General features: G+C 39.3%; 1 protein-coding gene across 2 annotated transcripts in view; it reads left to right on the top strand.

Annotated features, from left to right (window-relative positions):
* The window catches only part of cdc7 (cell division cycle 7 homolog (S. cerevisiae)), a 100396-nt gene extending 80750 nt beyond the window's left edge, over positions 1-19646 (top strand). For both annotated transcript variants that reach the window (XM_060829971.1, XM_060829970.1), the window contains exons 11-12: positions 11070-11219; positions 18384-19646. In XM_060829971.1, the coding sequence (XP_060685954.1) occupies positions 11070-11219; positions 18384-18790 (557 nt within the window). In that variant the 3' untranslated portion in view covers positions 18791-19646. The remainder of the gene's footprint in view (positions 1-11069; positions 11220-18383) is intronic.
* Positions 19647-20305: the final 659 nt, after the last annotated feature.

Here is a 20305-nt window from a genome sequence, read left to right as displayed (position 1 = left end):
GTATGTGAGGATACTGGTGAGAGTGGGTCATGTCGTCATAATGAGCATCAACTAGCCACATAATGACATGATCCACTCTCACTTGTATACTTAACATACGGATGAGGAAGAACACCACTTCAACTGGGACAACACATCCATTCTCGGACAAACCAAACAGAGACACGCACAAGAATTCCTAGAGTTCCAGTTGGAATGACATGCTTCTAGGAATTCTTGTGCGTGTCTCTGTTTGGTTTGTCTGAGAATGGATGTGTTGTCCCAGTTGAAATGGTGTTCTTCCTCATCTGTATGAAAGGATACAAGTGAGAGTGGATCATGTCATTATGTGGCTAGTTGATGCTCATTATGACGACATGACCCACTCTCACCAGTATCCTCACATACGGATGAGGAAGGACACCACTTCGACTGGGACAACACATCCATCATAGGACAAGCCAAATAGAGACATGCACGAGAATTCCTAGAAGCATGGCATTCCAACTGGAACTCTATCAACAAACACATTTACTTGGATCCCAATTACCACCCCCTGAGAAAAAGAATGTGAAATGACATCACCATAGAAAAAGATGTCACCACAGGAAATCACATCACCAACCCAAGGAACCACCAGCATATTATTAGAAAGAGGGCTACACCACTTGTGCTTCATTCAGAGGCTCACTAAAGGTGTTACCTAGTATGGTGACGAATTGTCCGAAAACAAACCTTCCAGCTCAACAAGCAAACCTAGATTCAGAACCTCAATCTGAGCTACAATTCTTCTCAAAACTCATGGTCACAATATTCTGAGTGTGGTCTCACCAGGGTTTTGTAGAGCTGCAGCAAAACCACGCAGCTCTTAAACTGGATCCCCCTGTTAATGAAAGCCAAAACATCATATGCTTTCTTAACAACCCTATCCACTTGAGTTGCAACTTTGAGGGATTTCCGCAGTTGAACACCAAGATCTTGCTATTCCTACGCACTGTCCAGAATCCTGTCTTTAATCCTATACTCAGTGTTCAAGTTCGACCTTCCAAAATGCATCACTTCACATTTATCCAAGTTGAGCTCCATCTGCCATTTCTCAGCCCAGTTCTCCAATCTATCTATATCTATATTCTCTGACAGTCCCCTTCACCATCTGCTGTTCCAGCAATCTTCGTGTCACCTGCAAACTTGCTAATCAGTCCACCTATATCTTCCTTGAGATCATTTATGTTTCGCACAAGCAACAGTGGTCCCAGCATAGATCCCAGTGAAACACCACTGGTCACAGTTCTCCGTTTTGAGAAGCTCCCTCCACTACTATTCTCTGTCTCAGTGTGAAAACAGCCCTTCAGCCCAACAAGTCCACACCGACCCTCCGAAAAGTAACCCATCCAGACCCATTTCCCTCTGACTAATGCACCTAATACTATAGGCAATTTAGCATGGCTAGTTCACCTGCCTTGCACATCTTTGGACCGTGGGAGAAAACCGGAGCGCCCGGAGAAAACCCATGTGGTTCTTTATCCATCCCGCTGGTATACCATGAACCCCATGCAACTTCACTTTCTCCATCAACTTAGCACAGGAAACTTATTAAACGCCTTACTGAAGTCCATGTATATGACATCTACAGTCCTTCCCTCATCAATCAACTTTGTCACTCCCTCAAAGAATTCTATTAAGTTGGTAAGAGATGACCTTCCATGCACAAAACCATGTTGCCTATCACTGATAAGCCCATTTCTTCCAAATGGGAATAGATCCTATCCCTCAGTATCTTCTCTAGCAGCTTCCTGACTATTGATGTCAGGCTCGCTCGTCTGTAATTACCTGAATTATCCCTGCTACCCTTCTTAAACAAGCGGACAACATTAGTAATTCTCCAGTCCTCCAGGGCCTCACCCATGTTTAAGGCTCCAGCTATTTCATCTCTCGCTTCCCTCAGTAACCTGGGATAGATCCCACCCAGATATGGGTATTTGTCCACATTAGCGCTGGTTAGAATACTCAACACTTCCTCCCTACTAATGCCGACTTGATCTAGAGTCTATCCCTAACACTTATCCCTAACTTCAACATGGTCATGACCTTCTTCTCAGTGAATACTGATGCAAAATACTCATTAAGAATCTCCAATTTTCTCTGACTCCCCGCATAATTTTCCTCCTTTATCCTTGTGTGGGCCAACCTTTTTTCTGGTTACCCTCTTGATCCTTTATATATAACTAAAAGGCTTTGTGATTTTCCTTTACTTTGTTGCTAAAGATATTTTATGACCCCTTTTAGCTCTCTTAATTCCTCGGTTCAGCTTGGTCCTACATTCCTGATATTCTTCCAAAGCTTTGTTAGTCTTAGTCGCCTAGACCTTATGTAGGTTGAGTGAAATAGGAGTTGATGGGAACGATGAGGGCAGTAACAAATTAAAAATACTATATATGAATGCACGAAGCATTAGAAATAAGATGGATGAGCTTGAGTCTCTTGGAAATTCGCTGATATGATATTGTGGGGATAACTGAGATGTGGCTTCAAGTGGACGGGGCCTGGGAAATGAATATTCAAGACTACACGTGTTATCGTAAGGACAGACTGACGGGCAGAGGGGGTGGGATGGCCATGTTGGTAAGGGATGATATTCAGTCCCTTGCACGGGGGTACCTAGAATCAGGGGATGTAGAGTCAGGATGGATAGAGCTGAGAAATTCTAAGGGTACAAAGACCCTCTTGGGAGTTATCTACAGGCCCCCAAACAGTAGTCTGGATTTCAGATGTAAGTTGAATCAGGAGCTGAAATTGGCCTGTCGCAAAGATGTTACTACAGTTGTTATGGGGGATTTCAACATGCAGGTAGACTGGGAGAATTGGGATGGTAATGAACCTCAAGAAAGAGACTTTGTGGAGTGCCTCCGAGATGGATTCTTAGAACAGCTGGTGCTGGAGCCTACCAGGGAGAAGGCAATTCTGGATCTGGTATTGTGCAACGAACCAGAATTGCTCAGGGACCTCGAAGTGAAGGAGCCATTGGGAAATAGTGACCATAATACAATAAGCTTCAATCTGCAATTTGAGAGGGAGAGGGTACAATCGGAAGTGACAATATTTCACTTGAATAAAGGGAACTATGGAGCTATGAGAGAGGAACTGGCCAAAGTTCAATGGTGCAATACCTTAGCAGGGATGACAGTGGAGGAACAATGGCAGATATTTCTCGGTATAGTGCAGAAGATGCAGGATCAATTCATTCCAAAAAGGAAGAAAGATCCTAGGAGGAGGCATGGGTGGCCATGGCTGACGAGGGAAGTTAAGAAACATATAAAGTTAAAAGAGAAAAAGTATAACATAGCAAAGGTAAGTGGGAAAACGGAGGACTGGGAAGCTTTTAAAGAACAACAGAGGATTACTAAGAAGGAAATACGCAGAGAAAAAATGAGGTACGAAGGTAAATTGGCCAAAAATATAAAGGAGGATAGTAAAAGTTTTTTAGGTATGTGAAAGGCAAAAAAATGGTTAAGATTAAAATTGGGCCCTTGAAGACAGAAACAGGGGAATGTATTACAGGGAACAAAGAAATGGCAGAAGAATTGAATTGGTACTTCAGATCTGTCTTCACTGGGGAAGACACAAGCAATCTCCCTGAGGTAACAGTGGCTGAAGTTAAGGGAATTTATATTTGCCAGGAATTGGTGTTGGAGAGACTGTTAGGTCTGAAGGTTGATAAGTCTCCGGGGCCTGATGGTCTACATCCCAGGGTACTGAAGGAGGTGGCTCAAGAAATTGTGGACGCGCTGGTGATTATTTTCCAGAATTCGATAGATTCGGGATCAGTTCCTGCAGATTGGAGAGTGGCTAATGTTGTACCACTTTTTAAGAAAGGTGGGAGAGAGAAAGCAGGAAATTATAGACCAGTTAGTCTGACCTCAGTGGTGGGAAAGATGCTGGAGTCTATTATAAAGGATGAAATTACGACACATCTGGATAGTAGTAACAGGACAGGTCAGTCAGCATGGATTTATGAAGGGTAAATCATGCTTGACTAATCTTCTGGAATATTTTGAGGATGTAACTCTGAAGATGGACGAGGGGGATCCAGTGGATGTAGTGTACCTTGACTTTCAGAAAGCTTTTGATAAAGTCCCACATAGGTGGTTAGTGAGCAAAATTAGGGCGCATGGTATTGGGGGCAAAGTACTAACTTGGATTGAAAGTTGGTTGGCTGTCAGGAAACAAAGAGTAGCGATAAACGGCTCCGTTTCGAAATGGCAGGCAGTGACCAGTGGGCTACTGCAGGGATCAGTGCTGGGCCCGCAGCTTTTTACAATATATATTAATAATATAGAAGATGGTATTAGTAATAATCTTAGCAAGTTTAGTGATGATACTAAGCTGGGTGGAGGGTGAAATGTGAGGAGGATGTTAGGAGATTACACAGTGACTTGGACAGGTTAGGTGAGTGGTCAGATGCAGTTTAATGTGGATAAATGTATGATTATCCACTTTGGTGGCAAGAACAGGAAGGCAGATTACTACCTAAATGGAATCAATTTAGGTAAAGGGGCAATACAAAGAGATCTGGGTGTTCTTTTACACCAGCCAATGAAGGTAAGCATGCAGGTACAGCAGGTAGTGAAGAAGACTAATAGCATGCTGGCCTTCATAACAAGAGGGGTTGAGTATAGAAGCAAAGAGGTTCTTCTGCAGCTGTATAGGGCTCTGGTGAGACCACACCTGGAGTCTTGTGTGCAGTTCTGGTCTCCAAATTTGAGGAAAGACATTCTGGCTATTGAGGGAGTGCAGCGTCGGTTCACGAGGTCAATTTCTGGAATGGCAGGACTACCTTATGCTGAAAGACTGGAGTGACTAGACTTGTATACCCTTGAGTTTAGAAGACTGAGAGGGAATCTGATTGAGACATAGAAGATTATTAAAGGATTGGACGTTCTGGCAGCAGGAAACATGTTTCCGCTGGTGGGTGAGTGCCGAACCAGAGGACACAGCTTAAAAATACGGGGTAGACCATTGAGGACAGAGATGAGGAGAAAGGTGGCTGTGTGGAATGCTCAGTGGAGGCCCAGTCTCTGGATTCATTTAAGAAAGAGTTAAATAGAGCTCTCAAGGATAGTGGAATCAAAGGTTATGGAGATTAGGCAGGAACAGGATACTGATTAAGGATGATCAGCCATGATCATAATGAATGGTGGTGCATGCTCGAAGGGCAAAATGGCCTACTCCTGCACCTATGATCTATTGAGTTGGTGGATGCACAATTAGTGACCTTCCAAGGCATGTAGTGACGTAGTGTAATGTCACTGGACTAGTCAACCAGAAGTCGGTGATAATTCTCTTGGGGTACTTGTGGCACAGTAGTAGAGTCCCTTCTTCTAAGCCAGGAGGCTTAGGTTCAAGTCCAATGTACTTAAGGGGTATATAGTAACATCTCTGAACAGGTTGACAAGAAAAAAATCCTTGAATTCTTTCAATTGGCAGTTTTTCAAATAACACCCTTATTCCAAAATGACAGCCGCAAGAGGAGAAATGGGCAACTGTATGCCAGTTAGTTTAATATCTGCATTGGAAAAATGTTGAGTCTAATGTAAAGGTAGAGCAATTAGAGATGCATAATATAGGCAAGCAGAGTCAGCATGGTTTCATGAAGGAAAATCATGCCAGGCAAATTTGTTGAAATTCTTTGAGGAATTCATAAGCAAGACAGATAAAGGGTAACCAATAAATGTAATATAGTTGAGTTTGATAAGGTATTAGGCATAAAGCTACTTATGAGTGTTAAGATAAGAACTTGTAGTTTTGGAGATAGTATATTCCACCTCCTGATGCTGCCTAGCTTGCTGTGTTCTTTCAGCCTCCTGCTTGTTGACCTTGGATACTGCAGGGTTTTTTTTTTGTCTTTAACTAAGTTTGTACCACTGGATAAAGGATTGGCTAACCAATAGAAAACAGAATTACAACAAAAGGGGCATTTTCAAAATGGCAGCCTGTAACTAGAGGAGTACCTCAGGAATTAGTACTAGGGTCACAATTGTTTACGGTATATCTTAATGGCTTGGATGATAGAAGTGATTGTACTGCAGCCAAATTTAAAAATGAAACAGAAATAAGTGAGAAGATAAGCCATAGGATGATACAGTCCACAGAGGGATGTAAACAGAGGGCGGCATGGTGGCACAGTGGTTAGCACTGCTGCCTCACAGCGCCAGGGACCTGGGTTCAATTCCCGCCTCAGGTGACTGACTGTGTGGAGTTTGCACATTCTCCCCGTGTCTGCGTGGGTTTCCTCCGGGTGTTCCGGTTTCCTCCCACAGTCCAAAGGTGTGCGGGTCAGGTGAATTGGCCATGCTAAATTGCCCGTAGTGTTAGGTAAGGGGTATATGTAGGGGTATGGGTGGGTTGCGCTTTGGCGGGTCGGTGTACACTTGTTGGGCCGAAGGGCCTGTTTCCACACTGTAAGTAATCTAATCTAATCTAAACAAGGTTGCCACCCAGGTAAATAGTGCTGTGAGGAAGGCATATGGTGTACTGGGCTTTATTGGTAGAGGAATTGAGTTCCGGAGTCCTGAGGTCATGTTGCAGTTGTATAAGACTCTGGTGCGGCCTCATCTGGAGTATTGTGTGCAGTTTTAGTCGCCATACTATAGGAAGGATGTGGAGGCATTGGAACGAGTGCAGAGGAGGTTTACCAGGATGTTGCCTGGCATGGTAGGAAGGTCGTATGAGGAAAGGCTGAGGCACTTGGGCCTGTTCTCATTGGAGAAAAGAAGGTTTAGGGGAGATTTGATAGAGGTGTATAAGATGATTGTATTAGTGGGCGGCACGGTGGCACAGTGGTTAGCACTGCTGCCTCACAGCGCCTGAGACCCGGGTTCAATTCCCGACTCAGGCGACTGACTGTGTGGAGTTTGCACGTTCTCCCCGTGTCTGCGTGGGTTTCCTCCGGGAGCCCCGGTTTCCTCCCACAGTTCAAAAAAAAATGTGCAGGTTAGGTGAATTGGCCTTGCTAAATTGCCCATAGTGTGAGGTAAAGGGGTAAATGTAGGGGAATTGGGCTGGGTGGGTGCGCTTCGGCGGGTCGGTGTGGACTTGTTGGGCCGAAGGGCCTGTTTCCACACTGTAAGTAATCTAATCTAATAAAGTAATCTAATGATTAGGGGTTTAGATAGGGTAGACACTGAGAACCTTTTACCGCTAATGGAGTCAGCTGTTACTAGAGGACACAGCTTTAAATTAAGGGGTGGTAGGTATAGGACAGATGTTAGGGGTAGATTCTTTACGCAGCGGGTTGTGAGTTCATGGAATGCCCTGCCAGTAGCAGTGGTGAACTCTCCCTCTTTATGGTCATTTAAGCAGGCATTGGATAGGCATATGGAAGTTATTGGGCTAGTGTAGGTTAGGTAGGATTTGGTCGGCGCAACATCGAGGGCCGAAGGGCCTGTACTACGCTGTATTTTTCTATGTTCTATGTTCTATGTTCTAAGGTGAGCAAATGACCAAAATCTTGATAGATACAATATAATATGAGAAAATGTGAGGTTATGCATTTTGGCAGGAAGAAAACTGCTGAGTATTATTTAAATGGAGAAAGTCTACTGGAGGCTGCAGTATAGATAGATTTCTGGGCTTTCTGAATCATAGTAGGCCAGCAGTAAAGTTGTGGTGGGTAATTAGGAAGACAAATGGAATGCTGGCCTTTATTTCAAAGATAACGGAATGTTAAAATAGAGAAGTCTTGCTAAAACGATGCAAGGCAATAGTCAGATCACAAATAGAGTCATATGAACAGTTTTTGTCCATCCATCTAAGGAAAGGTATAGTTATATTTGTGGCAGTTTAGAAAAGGTTCTAGAGGTTGAACTTGAATATGGAGGATTGTCTTATGAGAAGAGGTTGAGAAAGTTTTCATTGAAGCTTCGCAGAATAAGAGGCAACCTTGTGGAAGAGTCCAAGACCAAAGAGTATAATCTCAGTAAAGAGATACTCATTTAAGATAGAGATAAGGAGGAATTTTGTCTTGAGAGTAGTGAATCTGTGGAATTCTTTATTGTAGAGGCTGGATGTTAATAATGTTCAATACTGAGATAGGCAGAATTTTAATGAATAAAGAATTAAGTGTTAAGGGGAAGAGGCAGGAATGTGGAATTGAAGATTATCAAATGATATGTGCTGTGAAAAAGATGCAAAGTGACATCCAGAAAATTTGGATATTTAGCAAGTGGCCAAAAAAACATGACAGCTGGAATATGTCGGGGGAAAAATGAGCTTTTCCGCTTTGATAGGAAAGACATGTGCATGGAGTATTTCTTAAATACAAAGAGATTGGAAAGTGTAGATATGTAAGGAGACCTGGAAGTCTTTGCCAACAAGTCACCTGAAGTCTGATATGCAGGTGCAGCAAAAAAATTAGGAAGATGTTAGCCTGTATTAGAAGAGCATTTTGGGTACACGAGTAACAAAATCTTATTTAAGTGGTATCAAACTTGGAATCCCATGAGGAATCATGTGTGCTGAGGTTCCTTTACCTCAGAAGGATATTATTGCCATTAGAGGTGGTTCAATGAAAGTTCACCAGAATCCTTCCTGGGATGCCATTCAAAAGAGATCAGGGAAACTGTGCCTGAATTCTCTCGATCTTTGAAGATCTCATTGAAGCCTAGAAAATACATAAAGAGAAGGCTATAATAGATGTAGGTAAGATGTTCCCTTAGTTTGGGACACTAAAATCAGGGAACACCATTTCCAGATAGAAATAGTCACTTAGATTTGAGATGATGTGAAATTTATTTTAGTCAGCGTTGTGAACCTTTTAGATTTCTGTACCCCAAAGGACTGCAGAATTATGTTTAATGTAAGGATGTACATCGTCCTAAATACCACAAATGTAAAAGAATAGGGATATATTGTGAATAAAGGCTTTAAAGTAGATCATTACTAGTGAACCTGTTGGATGACTGAGCAAGCTTGACAGGCTAACTTGCTTCCTTATGCCCGTTTTGTTCCTATGTTCTCTCTGCTGACCCCACAGAAACTGCTGTTTCATTTTGATAGTTGCTAATTTGTCGGGGAGCCTGTAACCTGATCTCAAAAATAACTCCCCTGCATCATCATTTTGGTAATACCTGGAATCTAGGTAGAAGTGTTGATCTTTCATACCAATTTACTATCATCTTAGACGTAAATAGACAATTTACGGCACTAATGTTTATAGTTCTTTTCAAATTAAACTATTCAAATGTATGATGCACCTCTGAAGCAGGTGCAACTTGAACATGGACATTTTAGCTCTGAGGCAGGGATATGACCACTGCCACAAGAGCCCTCACTAATGTTTATAACCTGATATTATAAACATCTTTCTGAGAATTTAGGAGGTTCAAAGGCCATCCACTGTGAACCTGGCAGCTGCTGCTTTTATTTCCAATTGTTTACTCCTCACTCTCCCACCCTAGAAACAAAATAAGGGCCTCACTTGGATCTTTAACTGCTTCAGGCTTGTTGCCAGCAGATATTACCATAAGTGACAAAGCCCCCAGCATTTTACCCAAAATTTAATAATACGGTTGCAATAGAGTGTTTGTTTCATAATATATTCTAACAAAGTTAAAGCACTTTTAAACAAAATAGTAACTGATTCTAAGTTTTGTAGAATCTTCTTAAATTAGTTGATCAAATGCATGTTGGCCAGATCAGATGCACACCAATAATAGTCCTAAACAGGAAATCTCACACTTGGGATGTGTACAGATCAAGTTGTGCACTCACATCTGTGTACACACTTGGTTTTTTGAAATTGCCAGAAATCTTTTATTGTTTGATATTCATGATACTTTACAAATTTTGCAAAGAAGGCTGATTTGTCAAAACAGGAATGTTTGAAATTTAGATCCGCATACATATGGGATTAATTGTTTTGAGTCCTGAAATCTATTTCCTGTTTTATCTAATAATGTCTATTTACTTCCTTTGTTTTTTTTAAAGGAGAAATTTGCTCTTTGTGCTATGATTGAACCAACTCGTGAGTTGCTAATAATAGGTTTTTCTTTTTAATTTTAAAAATCCCACAATATTACTGATATGATATACAGTGTGTAGTCCAACAGGTTTAATTGCAAGCACTAGCTTTTGGACCACTGCTTCTTCACCAGGTAGTTGTGAAGCAGGATTATAGGACACAGAACTCATAGCAAAAGATTATAGTGTTATGCAACTGAAATGATATACATATGCATGACACTGTCATCATTTGCTAGAAATTCTGTGTCTCATGATCTTATTCTCAACAACCACCTGATGAAGGAGCAGCACTCCAAAAGCTAATGTGTCCAAATAAACCTGTTGGACTACAACATGGTGTTGTGTGATGTTAAACTTTGTCCACCCCAATCAAGCACCAGCTCCTCCACGTCATGTTTTTTATGGCCATGTTGTATTGCTTTTACATTTCTTGGTGACAAAAGTAGGTATTGTAGTGTCTCACACCATTATTATCCATCTTTCCATCTTCAACAGAATGTTTTTTTTATAATAGGCTGAAGAGCTTCAGCCCGAAACGTCGATTTTACTGCTCCTCGGATGCTGCCTGAACTGCTGTGCTTTTCCAGCACCACTTATCCAGAATCTGATTTCCAGCATCTGCAGTCATTGTTTTTACCCTATAATAGGAAACATCAGTGAATACAAATGTTTACAAATGTAAACAAGTTGCACCAAGCAAAGTTAAGATTAATTCAGCTTCACATATACATATTGTCATTTCAAAGCTATGCGATGAGTGTGTTTGTTTGATCCTTAGACAGAAAATGAGAAACAGATTAAAGTTCAACACCAGTGTTCCTGTTGTGGGAAATAGATTTTATTAAATGTATATGTTAATGCTCAATGTATTCAAAAATATGCAGTTCTATATTATGGTCATAGAAATGTAAAATCCCACTGCAAAAAATGTTTCAACAATAGTGAACTCTTCCATATAATCTGTTACAACACTCTTTAAAGATATGGTGTCTACTTGGATGCATATGACAAGTCATATGCTTTTATTTTTGGCTTTTGTATAAAACCCCAAAATGTGCTTTGCTTTGCAGCTATTGACATGTGGTCTGCAGGCGTCGTCTTTCTCTCTTTGCTGAGTGCCCGATACCCATTTTTTAAAGCCAGTGATGATTTGACTGCTTTGGCCCAGATCATGGCTATCCGTGGATCGAAGGAAACCATTCAGGCTGCTAAATCATTTGGTACGGAATATGTACTTTCAAAAATCAATAGAAACAGATTTGTCTTGTCTGTTTCCAATAATGTTTCAAGATTATTAAGACAGTTTTATTAAATGCTCAATAGTTCACAGGAATGTTTTGCTCTGATTTAGATTTTATTGTCATGTGCATTCGAGTATAGGAATGCAGGAGTACTGTGAAAAGTGTACAAAATCGCCATTCAACAGCACCATCTTGGTTGCACATTTGATTACAAAGCTGGAATAAAAACAGCAACAAATGTAAAGGAAACAAAGCCAAAAGGAATGAGAAGTGTCCAGATATTAAAGTCTTATTTAAACCTTATCTCTATGTAGGCACCCGGGCCAAGCCACAGCATGGAGTTTTAGGAGAAGCAGAGAGCTTGCTACTGCCTCCGGTCTCCTCCTGATCAAAGACCATGTTCAAGCATGCTTGAACGTGCCACAGATTTTTTAAAAGTCTTTGAATGTCTTCCACTATATATACATCAATTATTCTCTCCATGTTACTTAAATCGGATGAATGTAAAGACTCACCATAGAGATAATTTAAAGTTTTAAATATGAATTGCACACAATTTTGCCTTTCAGAATTCTGATTTCAAATTGTATGCATTATTTTTCCAGTGGAATTGTATGATTGGCCAGTGTAAGACGCAAGCAAAAAGCATTTTGACAAGCTAAGTTGACTACAACAAGTAGTATCTTGAATAACGTGTAATAATCTAATTTCTAGTATATGAATTGATATCAGTCCAGAAAAAAATCTTATCAGGCAGTACTCCTATACGTTGATTATGGGAACTCTAGACCACTAGTTGGTTTGTTAAATAAAGAGAAAGCTGTAAAAATGCAGACTAAACACATAATTGGAATATAAGAAATGAAATCTTTATAGAGAGAATTAATCAGCGGTACTTTTACAAGCATTTTGCTTTTTTTAAAGACACACAGATTAGAAATAAAGTGGAAAAAATTTGGAATTTTTTTTAAAAAAAGGTGAAATCATAATGGAGTAAAATAAAGAACAGAAGCAAAATGTTAATCTGAAATTCCAAGGCACCCATAAGCAACTGTCGTGTGCAGTCTGGTACTGAATCAGTGTTACCCTTAAAACACTCAGGCACACAGAGGAAAGGATTAAAAGAATATGTTGATGTTGTGAGTCAAATTAAAAAGTAAAAGAGGAAGTTTGTGTGGAATATAAATGCAGGCCAAATGGTGTGTTTCTCTGTTATAAATTGTTAGTCAATTTCAGCATATTAAGGCTAGTTTGAGCATATTAAGCTATGATGTGGAGGTGTTGGTGTTGGACTGGGATGGGCAAAGTTGAAAATCACACAGCTGATGAAGGAGCAGCGCTCCAAAGGCTTATATTTTCAAATAAACCTGTTGGACAATGACCTGGTGTCATGTAATTTTCAACTTTGAGCATATTAAAGTCAACGGCTATGGGCACAAATCAGAAAACCAGTCAGGTTCACGTAGCTGATAGTTGTGGAAGTTGGGCTAATGTGGACTAAAGGCAGGCCTTGATGCCTGAGTAATCTCAAATCTGGCCATAATTTCTAAATTTAGATATTGCAAATAAACTCTTAGCTGTTTTTGAAATGCTGCCAGTGCTTAAAATCTATCTCTCCAAGAGTCGTCATTTCTAAGAATGATTGATTGTAAAATAAAACTATATGGAAAGATAATAGGAATAATGTTACCTAATAGGAACAAAGGAAACACTTTGCATTGGCCACACTCTTCTATGTCGACCACAGCTCAATGCAAGATAACCGAAATGAATGATTTGAAGAGCAGTGAAAATAACCTGCAAAATACAGCTAATTAGGTCATTTAAGAGAGAAATGATCATTGGCAATATAATCATATTTTTAAAAAAAAGTCATTGAAGTCACATTGAGTTTGATGATGCAAAAACCTCAATTAGGTTTCTCAAACCTTTTTCACAGCTCTGAAAGGCTGAAAAATTTGCAAAGAGTCCTAGACTGGAAAGTTTGGCTACGAGGTGCTCTGCATCACAGCATTTAATATTGTAAAATTGACCAGGCATATTTCTGATGTAGCCAAAAATCATCGTACTTAAATATGCAGGGGGTAGTTGTGTGAGACAGCACGTAAATTGGCTGGAAAACTCAAAAACATGTTGTGTTTTAAATATGTCTCCTTTTTCTCCTGAGTTCATTTAAAGACAATGTTGGTATGTGGCCTTTTTGTATTTTTCAGAACTTTCAATAATGACTATGTGTTCCATGTTTGAATCACTTGCGACTATCATATGCAAATAACCCGTTAATGCTGGTTCGTTTTGTGCAATATACAAAATGTGCATTTTATTTTGTAAGCATTTGTACAAAATTGTTCAGTGCAGTTTAGCAATAATTTTATTTCATGTAATGCAGGGCTCATTTAAGTTTTATTATAGACAGACATGTCTTGCTTATTTAAAAAGTTCCAAGATGTAATTGGTCTTTTACTTGGTATACTCCCTTTTCAAATCCATGCCAATGAACGTTTTCATTGCCAAATGTAATCGTCCTGTCAGAAATGACTTTTGCCCAGTTTGACGCATTTCATTTTGGGTGCATTGGCGTGGTTTGTTAATTGTACGATTCTAAGACATTGCCAGTATACAGCACAGTGCTCACAGGCCGTTTTGTTGCCAGATGCCTTGTTTGAAAGGACTTTCACATAATGCAGTTTCAAAAGGATGAAATCTTGCAGCAGAATAGAATTGAAAAGCAGAGAGGTTACTTTAAGCTTTTGATAAAAAGATTTACCAAGACAATACCAAAACTAAGTGTTTAATTATCATCAACGTCAGAACAGGTAGGACCCGACTGTCTTAGAGAAAAGACTGTGATACCTGATGAACATTTAAAATTACAAAATAATATGACCAAATCTGTAGGCGTTTGCAAAGTCCAAAAACTAGAGGAGACAAATGCAAGTTGTTCACTAATTAATTCAGTATGAAATCCAGGAGAAACATTTTCCCTTAGGATTAAAATGTGGACCCTTCTACTATTTGGAGTATTTTAAGACCAGCAATATGGATGCATTTCAGAGACCGCTAAATTACCATGAAAGGAAGAGAATATTCTGATAGAATTAAATAAAGTAGGATTTGGGGAGGCATAAGTGGAACATAAACAACAGCATATATCAGTTGGGTTGAATGTTTAGTTTGAGTTAAAATGTTTCTGTTTTAAAAATAAAACTTTTAGGTTCTTCATAAGGTATAGGAGCAGAAATTAGGCCATTCTTCAATGAGAGCTGGTGAATGGGAAAGATTTGAGGAAGGGGGTAAGGCATTGAAAGTAGATTTTGGGGAATTAGTAAGGAAAAGAAATAAAGAAGCTCATGAACTGTAATCTCAGCAATAAACCTAGTGCTGTGCACTTGCAAGTAGAGGCATGATGTTTGATTGAACATGTGGCTGGAGAATTGGTGTAGCAGGGACAGCATCAGATTTCTAAGGCCTGGATCTCAAGATGGTATTTATTAATAAGGATGGAATTTGTCTGATCAGAAGAACTAAACGTGAAATCTGTTCAGAGCTAAGGAACAGCAATAAATAGTGAACATTGAGGGTTTTTGTTGTTGATAGGACACCAAATAGTAGTGGTAATTGAGTTGGAGACATTAATGGAACTAAATATTGATAACTCCCTTGCATCTGATTCTGCATTCCAGGGTGTTGAAAGAAGTAGCTGTGAGAAGATAGCAGATGCATTATTTGTCATCCTCCAAAATTGCTTAAATTCTAGAATGGTTTGTGCAGATTTGAAACTAACAAATATCACTCCATTATTTAAGAAGAGAATGAGAGAAAAAATGGGGAACTTGCACATTAGTTAACCTTGCATCAGTAGCTGGGAAAATGCTAAAATTTAAGAAGGATGTACAAAATGAATACTTGGATAATAGAGCACGGTCAGCATAGATTTACAAATGGTAAATGAACAATCCTGTTGGTGTTTTTTTTAAGGATGTTGCTAACAGAATTGAGTAGAGACAGGATACTTGGAGTATCAAGGACATTTGAGAGATTGGTCAGCAAAATTATATCAAGTGGTCATGTACTAGCATGGATTAAAGATTGGTTATCAGGCAGAAAACAGTGTCAGAACAAAAGGGTCATGCTCACACTAGCAGGCTATCATTCGTGAGATGTTGAAGGGTCCCAGCTGTTCACAATAGGTAAGTTTGGGGATCAGATGTAATGTTTACAGGTTTGCAGATGACACCAAGCTAGGTGAGAATGTGTGGTGTGAGGAACATGCAAAGGAGATTCCAGATGATTTGGACAGACTTGGTGATTGAACAAGATTATGGTGGATAGAATACCATATGGAAAAATGAAAGGTTATCCATTTGATAGGAAGAACAGATATGTAGAGTATTTCTTAGATGATAAGAGGTTAGAAAATGTAGGTTTACAATGGCACCTGGGTGTCCTCATCGATAAGTCACATAAGGCTAACTTGCAGGTACAGTAGGCAATTAGGAAGCCTAATGATATAATTTGCCCTTGGTAAAAGAGGTTTTGAGTACAGAAGTAGTGAAGTCTTGCCTTAATTTCATGGAACCTTGGTCAAAATGCAACCAGAGTACTGTCTAGAGTTTTGGTCCCCTTACCTTAGGAAAGATGTTATTGCTATTGAGGCAACGCTACAGAAGGTCACCAGTTCCTGAGATGATGGGACTGTCCTCTAAAGAGTGATTAGGAAAATTGGGCGTGTGCTAACTGGGCCTAGTTGACACAAGGAGGGTACAAACAAGATGCTTTCCCTGATTGGGGAGTCTTGAACATGGATTTGTTTTCAGAATGAAAGGAAGGGCCACTCTAGGACTGAGATGAGAAATCTTTTTACTTAGGGTTGCGAACCTTTGGAATTCTCTACACCAGAAGGTTGTGGAAGCTTAGTCATTGATTATGTTTAAAGTAAAGGTTGACCGCTTTCTAAAGGTGTAAAGGGATATGGGTTAGTGGGGTGAATGGCTATGATTGCCACAATTCTCTTGAATAACAACAGGTTCATTGACCGAAATGGCCTAATACTGCTCCTGTGTTTATTTTGCTATTGACTAGGTTACACCAGGAGTGCTTTATGTCACTGAAATGGATAACTAATGGATGCCAACACACAATGGAAAGGTTTATTCTGAGTAACAGGGCAGAAGAGAGCAAAATTACATGAGAACAACTGGAATTCAAAAGAGTAGATAAAGCTTTTGAAATGGCTTATTTATTCCTTTGTTTCCTGTCTCGAGAGTGTGGTGCTGGAAAAGCACAGCAGGTCAGGCAGCATTTGAGGAGCCGGAGAATCAACGTTTTGGGCATAAGCCCTTCATCAGGTTCCTCAACTCTGATCCCCAGCATCTGCAGTCCTCAATTTCTGCTAGTTTGTTTCCTGTCTGCCAGCCAGTTCTTTTTCTATGTCGCTATACTACCCCCAATCTCGTGCTTTAATTTTGCATGCTGATCTTTTATCTGTGACCTTTATGGAAAACCTGCTGAAAGTCCAAGTAAGTCATATCGACTGGCTCCCTTTATCAGCTCTACTAGTTGCACCATCAAAGAAAATTCCAGTGGATTTGTAAAACAGGAGTTCCCTTTTGTAAATGTGTTCAAATCTGTCCAACCCTGTCACCGTTTTCCAAATGCTCTGTTGTTAATTTTTTTTAAATGGACTCCAGCATTATAAGCTCACTTGTGTGCAATTCCCTGTTTCCTTGATTATTGGGTCCTCAGGATTTATCAGCCTTTAATCCTGTCAGTTTTCCAAATAGCATTTCCCTATTAATATTAATTGCCTTCAGTTCCTTCCTGTCACTCGACCCTTTGTTTTCCCCAACATTTTTGGGGTATTATTTGTGTTGTCCTTTGTGAAGACAAGTCAAAGTATATATATATAAAATTGATCTACTATCTCTTTTTATTTTCCATTACAACTGCTCCTGTTTCTGATTATAAGGCACTGATACTTGTTTTCTTTAATTTTTTTCCCTTCAAATACGTACAATAGCTTTTCCCATCAGCTTGTATATTTCTTCCAAGGTTATTCTCGAATTTTATCTTGTCACTCTCCACCAATCCCTTTGTCTTCCTTTGCTGAAATCCATAATCATTACCAATCCTCTGACTGTTTATTGCCAATTTGTATGTTCTTTCCGTGGATCTAATACCAGCCCTAATTTCCCTTGTTAGCCATGGTTGGGCCACTTGCCCATTTTGAGCCAGACTGGAATGGTTGTGCCAGTTCCTGTATGCACTGTCTAAATGTTTGTCATTGCCTGTCCACCGTCATACCTTTAAGTAACATTCCCTCATACCATTGCAGTTTACCTTATTTAAATTGAGGACCACAGTCTCAGAACTAACTGCGTCAGTCGCCATCTTGATGAAGTTGTGCCTCCCCCTTCAAAAAAAAGGGACCTTGCACAGCTTAATTTTTGCTAATTATTCCTTTCTGATTTGCACAATACCCATCTAAGATCGTGGATTTGCTAGTTGGTTCCTCAACGTATTGAGCTAGAAAGCCACACTTCAGGATTTCCTCCTCTGTCAATCTTGATTTGATTTGCCTATTTACAGATTCAGTTGGTCCAAAATTACCTTTTATTGCTTGCATGCTAAATATCTTCCCCAATGTTATCATTGTAGACATCAAACAGAACCTGTTTTTGCTGATCCAGGTAGAAATGTGACTGACCCATAAACAGGCATGCTTACTTGTAGGTCTGCTTCTAAACATTGATTCCAGCTGATGGTACTACTGGCCCCAGTATGAAACCTGCCTTGGAAGGCATTCTCATGTTGTGGCTGTACCAATGATCAACTCTCTTCAGGGATAGGACATTCTGCATGAGCTAATCCTCTGTCAAATTCCATTTATTGTGTCATGACCTGTCTGCTACTACCTGCAGCAGTGGTCTGTTTGCATATGGTGGCTGAACATTCTACAAAGTTGAAGACCAGATCAGAATGGTAATTAATATTTCTAGCAAACCAACTCCTAGTTTAAAGCACTGAATACATTTTAATATAGATTTTTATTAAATGCCATGAAATCTGTCGCTTTTATAATTTCATTGTGTACAAAGTATGCTGCCATACGTCAAAGATTTAACTCACTTGCATTTCTTTTAGGTAAAGCTGTTTCGTGTAGCAAGGAATGTCCAAAATTGGATTTGAAGACTCTGTGTGAAAGACTACGAGGAACAGATTGTTCAAGTAAAAGAAAACCAAACCAAAAAATTGAGCCAAAAGAGGGGTTACAAATTGCTGGCAATGTGACAGCTCCAACTAGAAAGGATGATGAAAAGACTGATTCCTTGATATACAAAGAAGAATTTCACAGCCAACCAAGAAGAATCAAACAGGATATTCAGGGGGACTCTAATTTCAAAAGCACAGCTAGATCATCAGATACAAAGGGCTGGACTAGAGTTCCAGACCTAGCATATGACCTCCTAGACAGACTTTTAGATTTGAACCCAGCAACTAGGATAACAGCAGAACAGGCTTTGAAGCACCCATTCTTTGAAGACATATAACTCATTGGAATATTAAATGATTTGTGTTGCATGTGTGGGATAAGCACAAAATGATTTAATACTAGCAGGTGCTTATTTAAAGCAGATTTTATTGACTTCAATTCTGAATTTTATACCAATTGAGTTAAATCAGCCAGCCTCCTCTTTCAATCCAGTCATGGAATTTATTTATTTCCTTCATATTCCTGACCACTGCCATTCCCTTGTCCCCTTTCTCCAATCCATTGCTCTCTTTTGAGAGTTTAAATGCAAAGCTGCCTTTTAAACAAACAAGTGCTTCTAATGATTTTAAAAATCATTTTATTTTCCTTCCTAACACTTCTATGGCACACAACAATCCACACAAAGGCAAAACATGTCGTAGGTCACTTCATTTCAGCCCATGTTCCTGAAGAGCCCACCACCTGGATTGACTGATTTACCATTGGTGGAGCAGCTGTGATTGAAACTAACATGAAGACCATATGAAATTCATCTCACCAATGACTTCAATGTGAATTTTTTTTGAAGTACAGCTGGAAGAATTGTACCTAATTAGAAGTTGCATTCTTTCAATAATACTGCCCAGTGCTCTTTGCATTATTTCACATTTGTATGTTTTACTTTAAATTTTTGCCCTTTCAAACTACTATCTTCAAACAAAATGATGTGGCAGTCTTGCCTACCTCAAAAACCATGATATTAAGCACACTCCTCGTCACATCAGTTATAGGTTGCAGTAGCATTTATTAACAGAGAGAGTTGTTTGACAGCTTGTGTGAACAGAAGAGAACAAAATTGAAATAAATATTTGTTTCTTTCTGAACTGTTGACGCTCATCTTTATCTCTGAATTTAGTGGCATCCTCAATGTTTGTGCAGTTAACTTGTACTTGTTTAGTTTTGGTTTTCCATTTTATAATTTTAAAATTTTGCTTTAAAGTTTTGATTAAACCTAACTACCAAAAGTGTTTTTATAATTTTGTTTTAGACATCTGGCAAAACATTAAACTGCTTCAAAATGTTTCTTGTTTTTAATTATTTTTTGCATATCCTTTTAAAACATGCTGTATATGCTGTTTCTGGCACAGTTTGATTATTCAGCTGTACATAAAAGTGAATCAGAAAAGTTATTCACTTTTGCCAACTACTACTTTTTTTAATTATAAAAGAAGCAATTTCATAACTTTGGTGTACATTTCCCTTCAAAGTCGAGAACTCTTAAATTTGAGAGATGACATGTAAAGTTTTTTTGTTGGCTGACGCTTGTTTTGGTGACTACAGGCAGTTCCCAGTTCATGAATGGATCACATATGAACACGTACTTATGAACAAGATTCCATTTTAATTTTAATAATCCAATGTGACACTTTGCTCGTACTTATGAACAGCTATTTTATCTTGTATTGTGTTCCAGCTTGTATACAAATTGACCTGGACATTTGTAACCTGGAGTCTTGCCTGTATTTTAAATATATTCCAGTCTTTGTTTTTATTTGTAATTTTTAGATGACCCACTGGCCAAGCTTTATTAAAT

The sequence above is a fragment of the Hemiscyllium ocellatum genome, chromosome 9 (assembly GCF_020745735.1).
Source record: "Hemiscyllium ocellatum isolate sHemOce1 chromosome 9, sHemOce1.pat.X.cur, whole genome shotgun sequence".
Classification (NCBI taxonomy): domain Eukaryota; kingdom Metazoa; phylum Chordata; class Chondrichthyes; order Orectolobiformes; family Hemiscylliidae; genus Hemiscyllium; species Hemiscyllium ocellatum.
The sequence above is the reverse complement of the archived record's forward strand: the minus strand, read 5'-3'. Positions and strand labels throughout refer to the sequence as shown.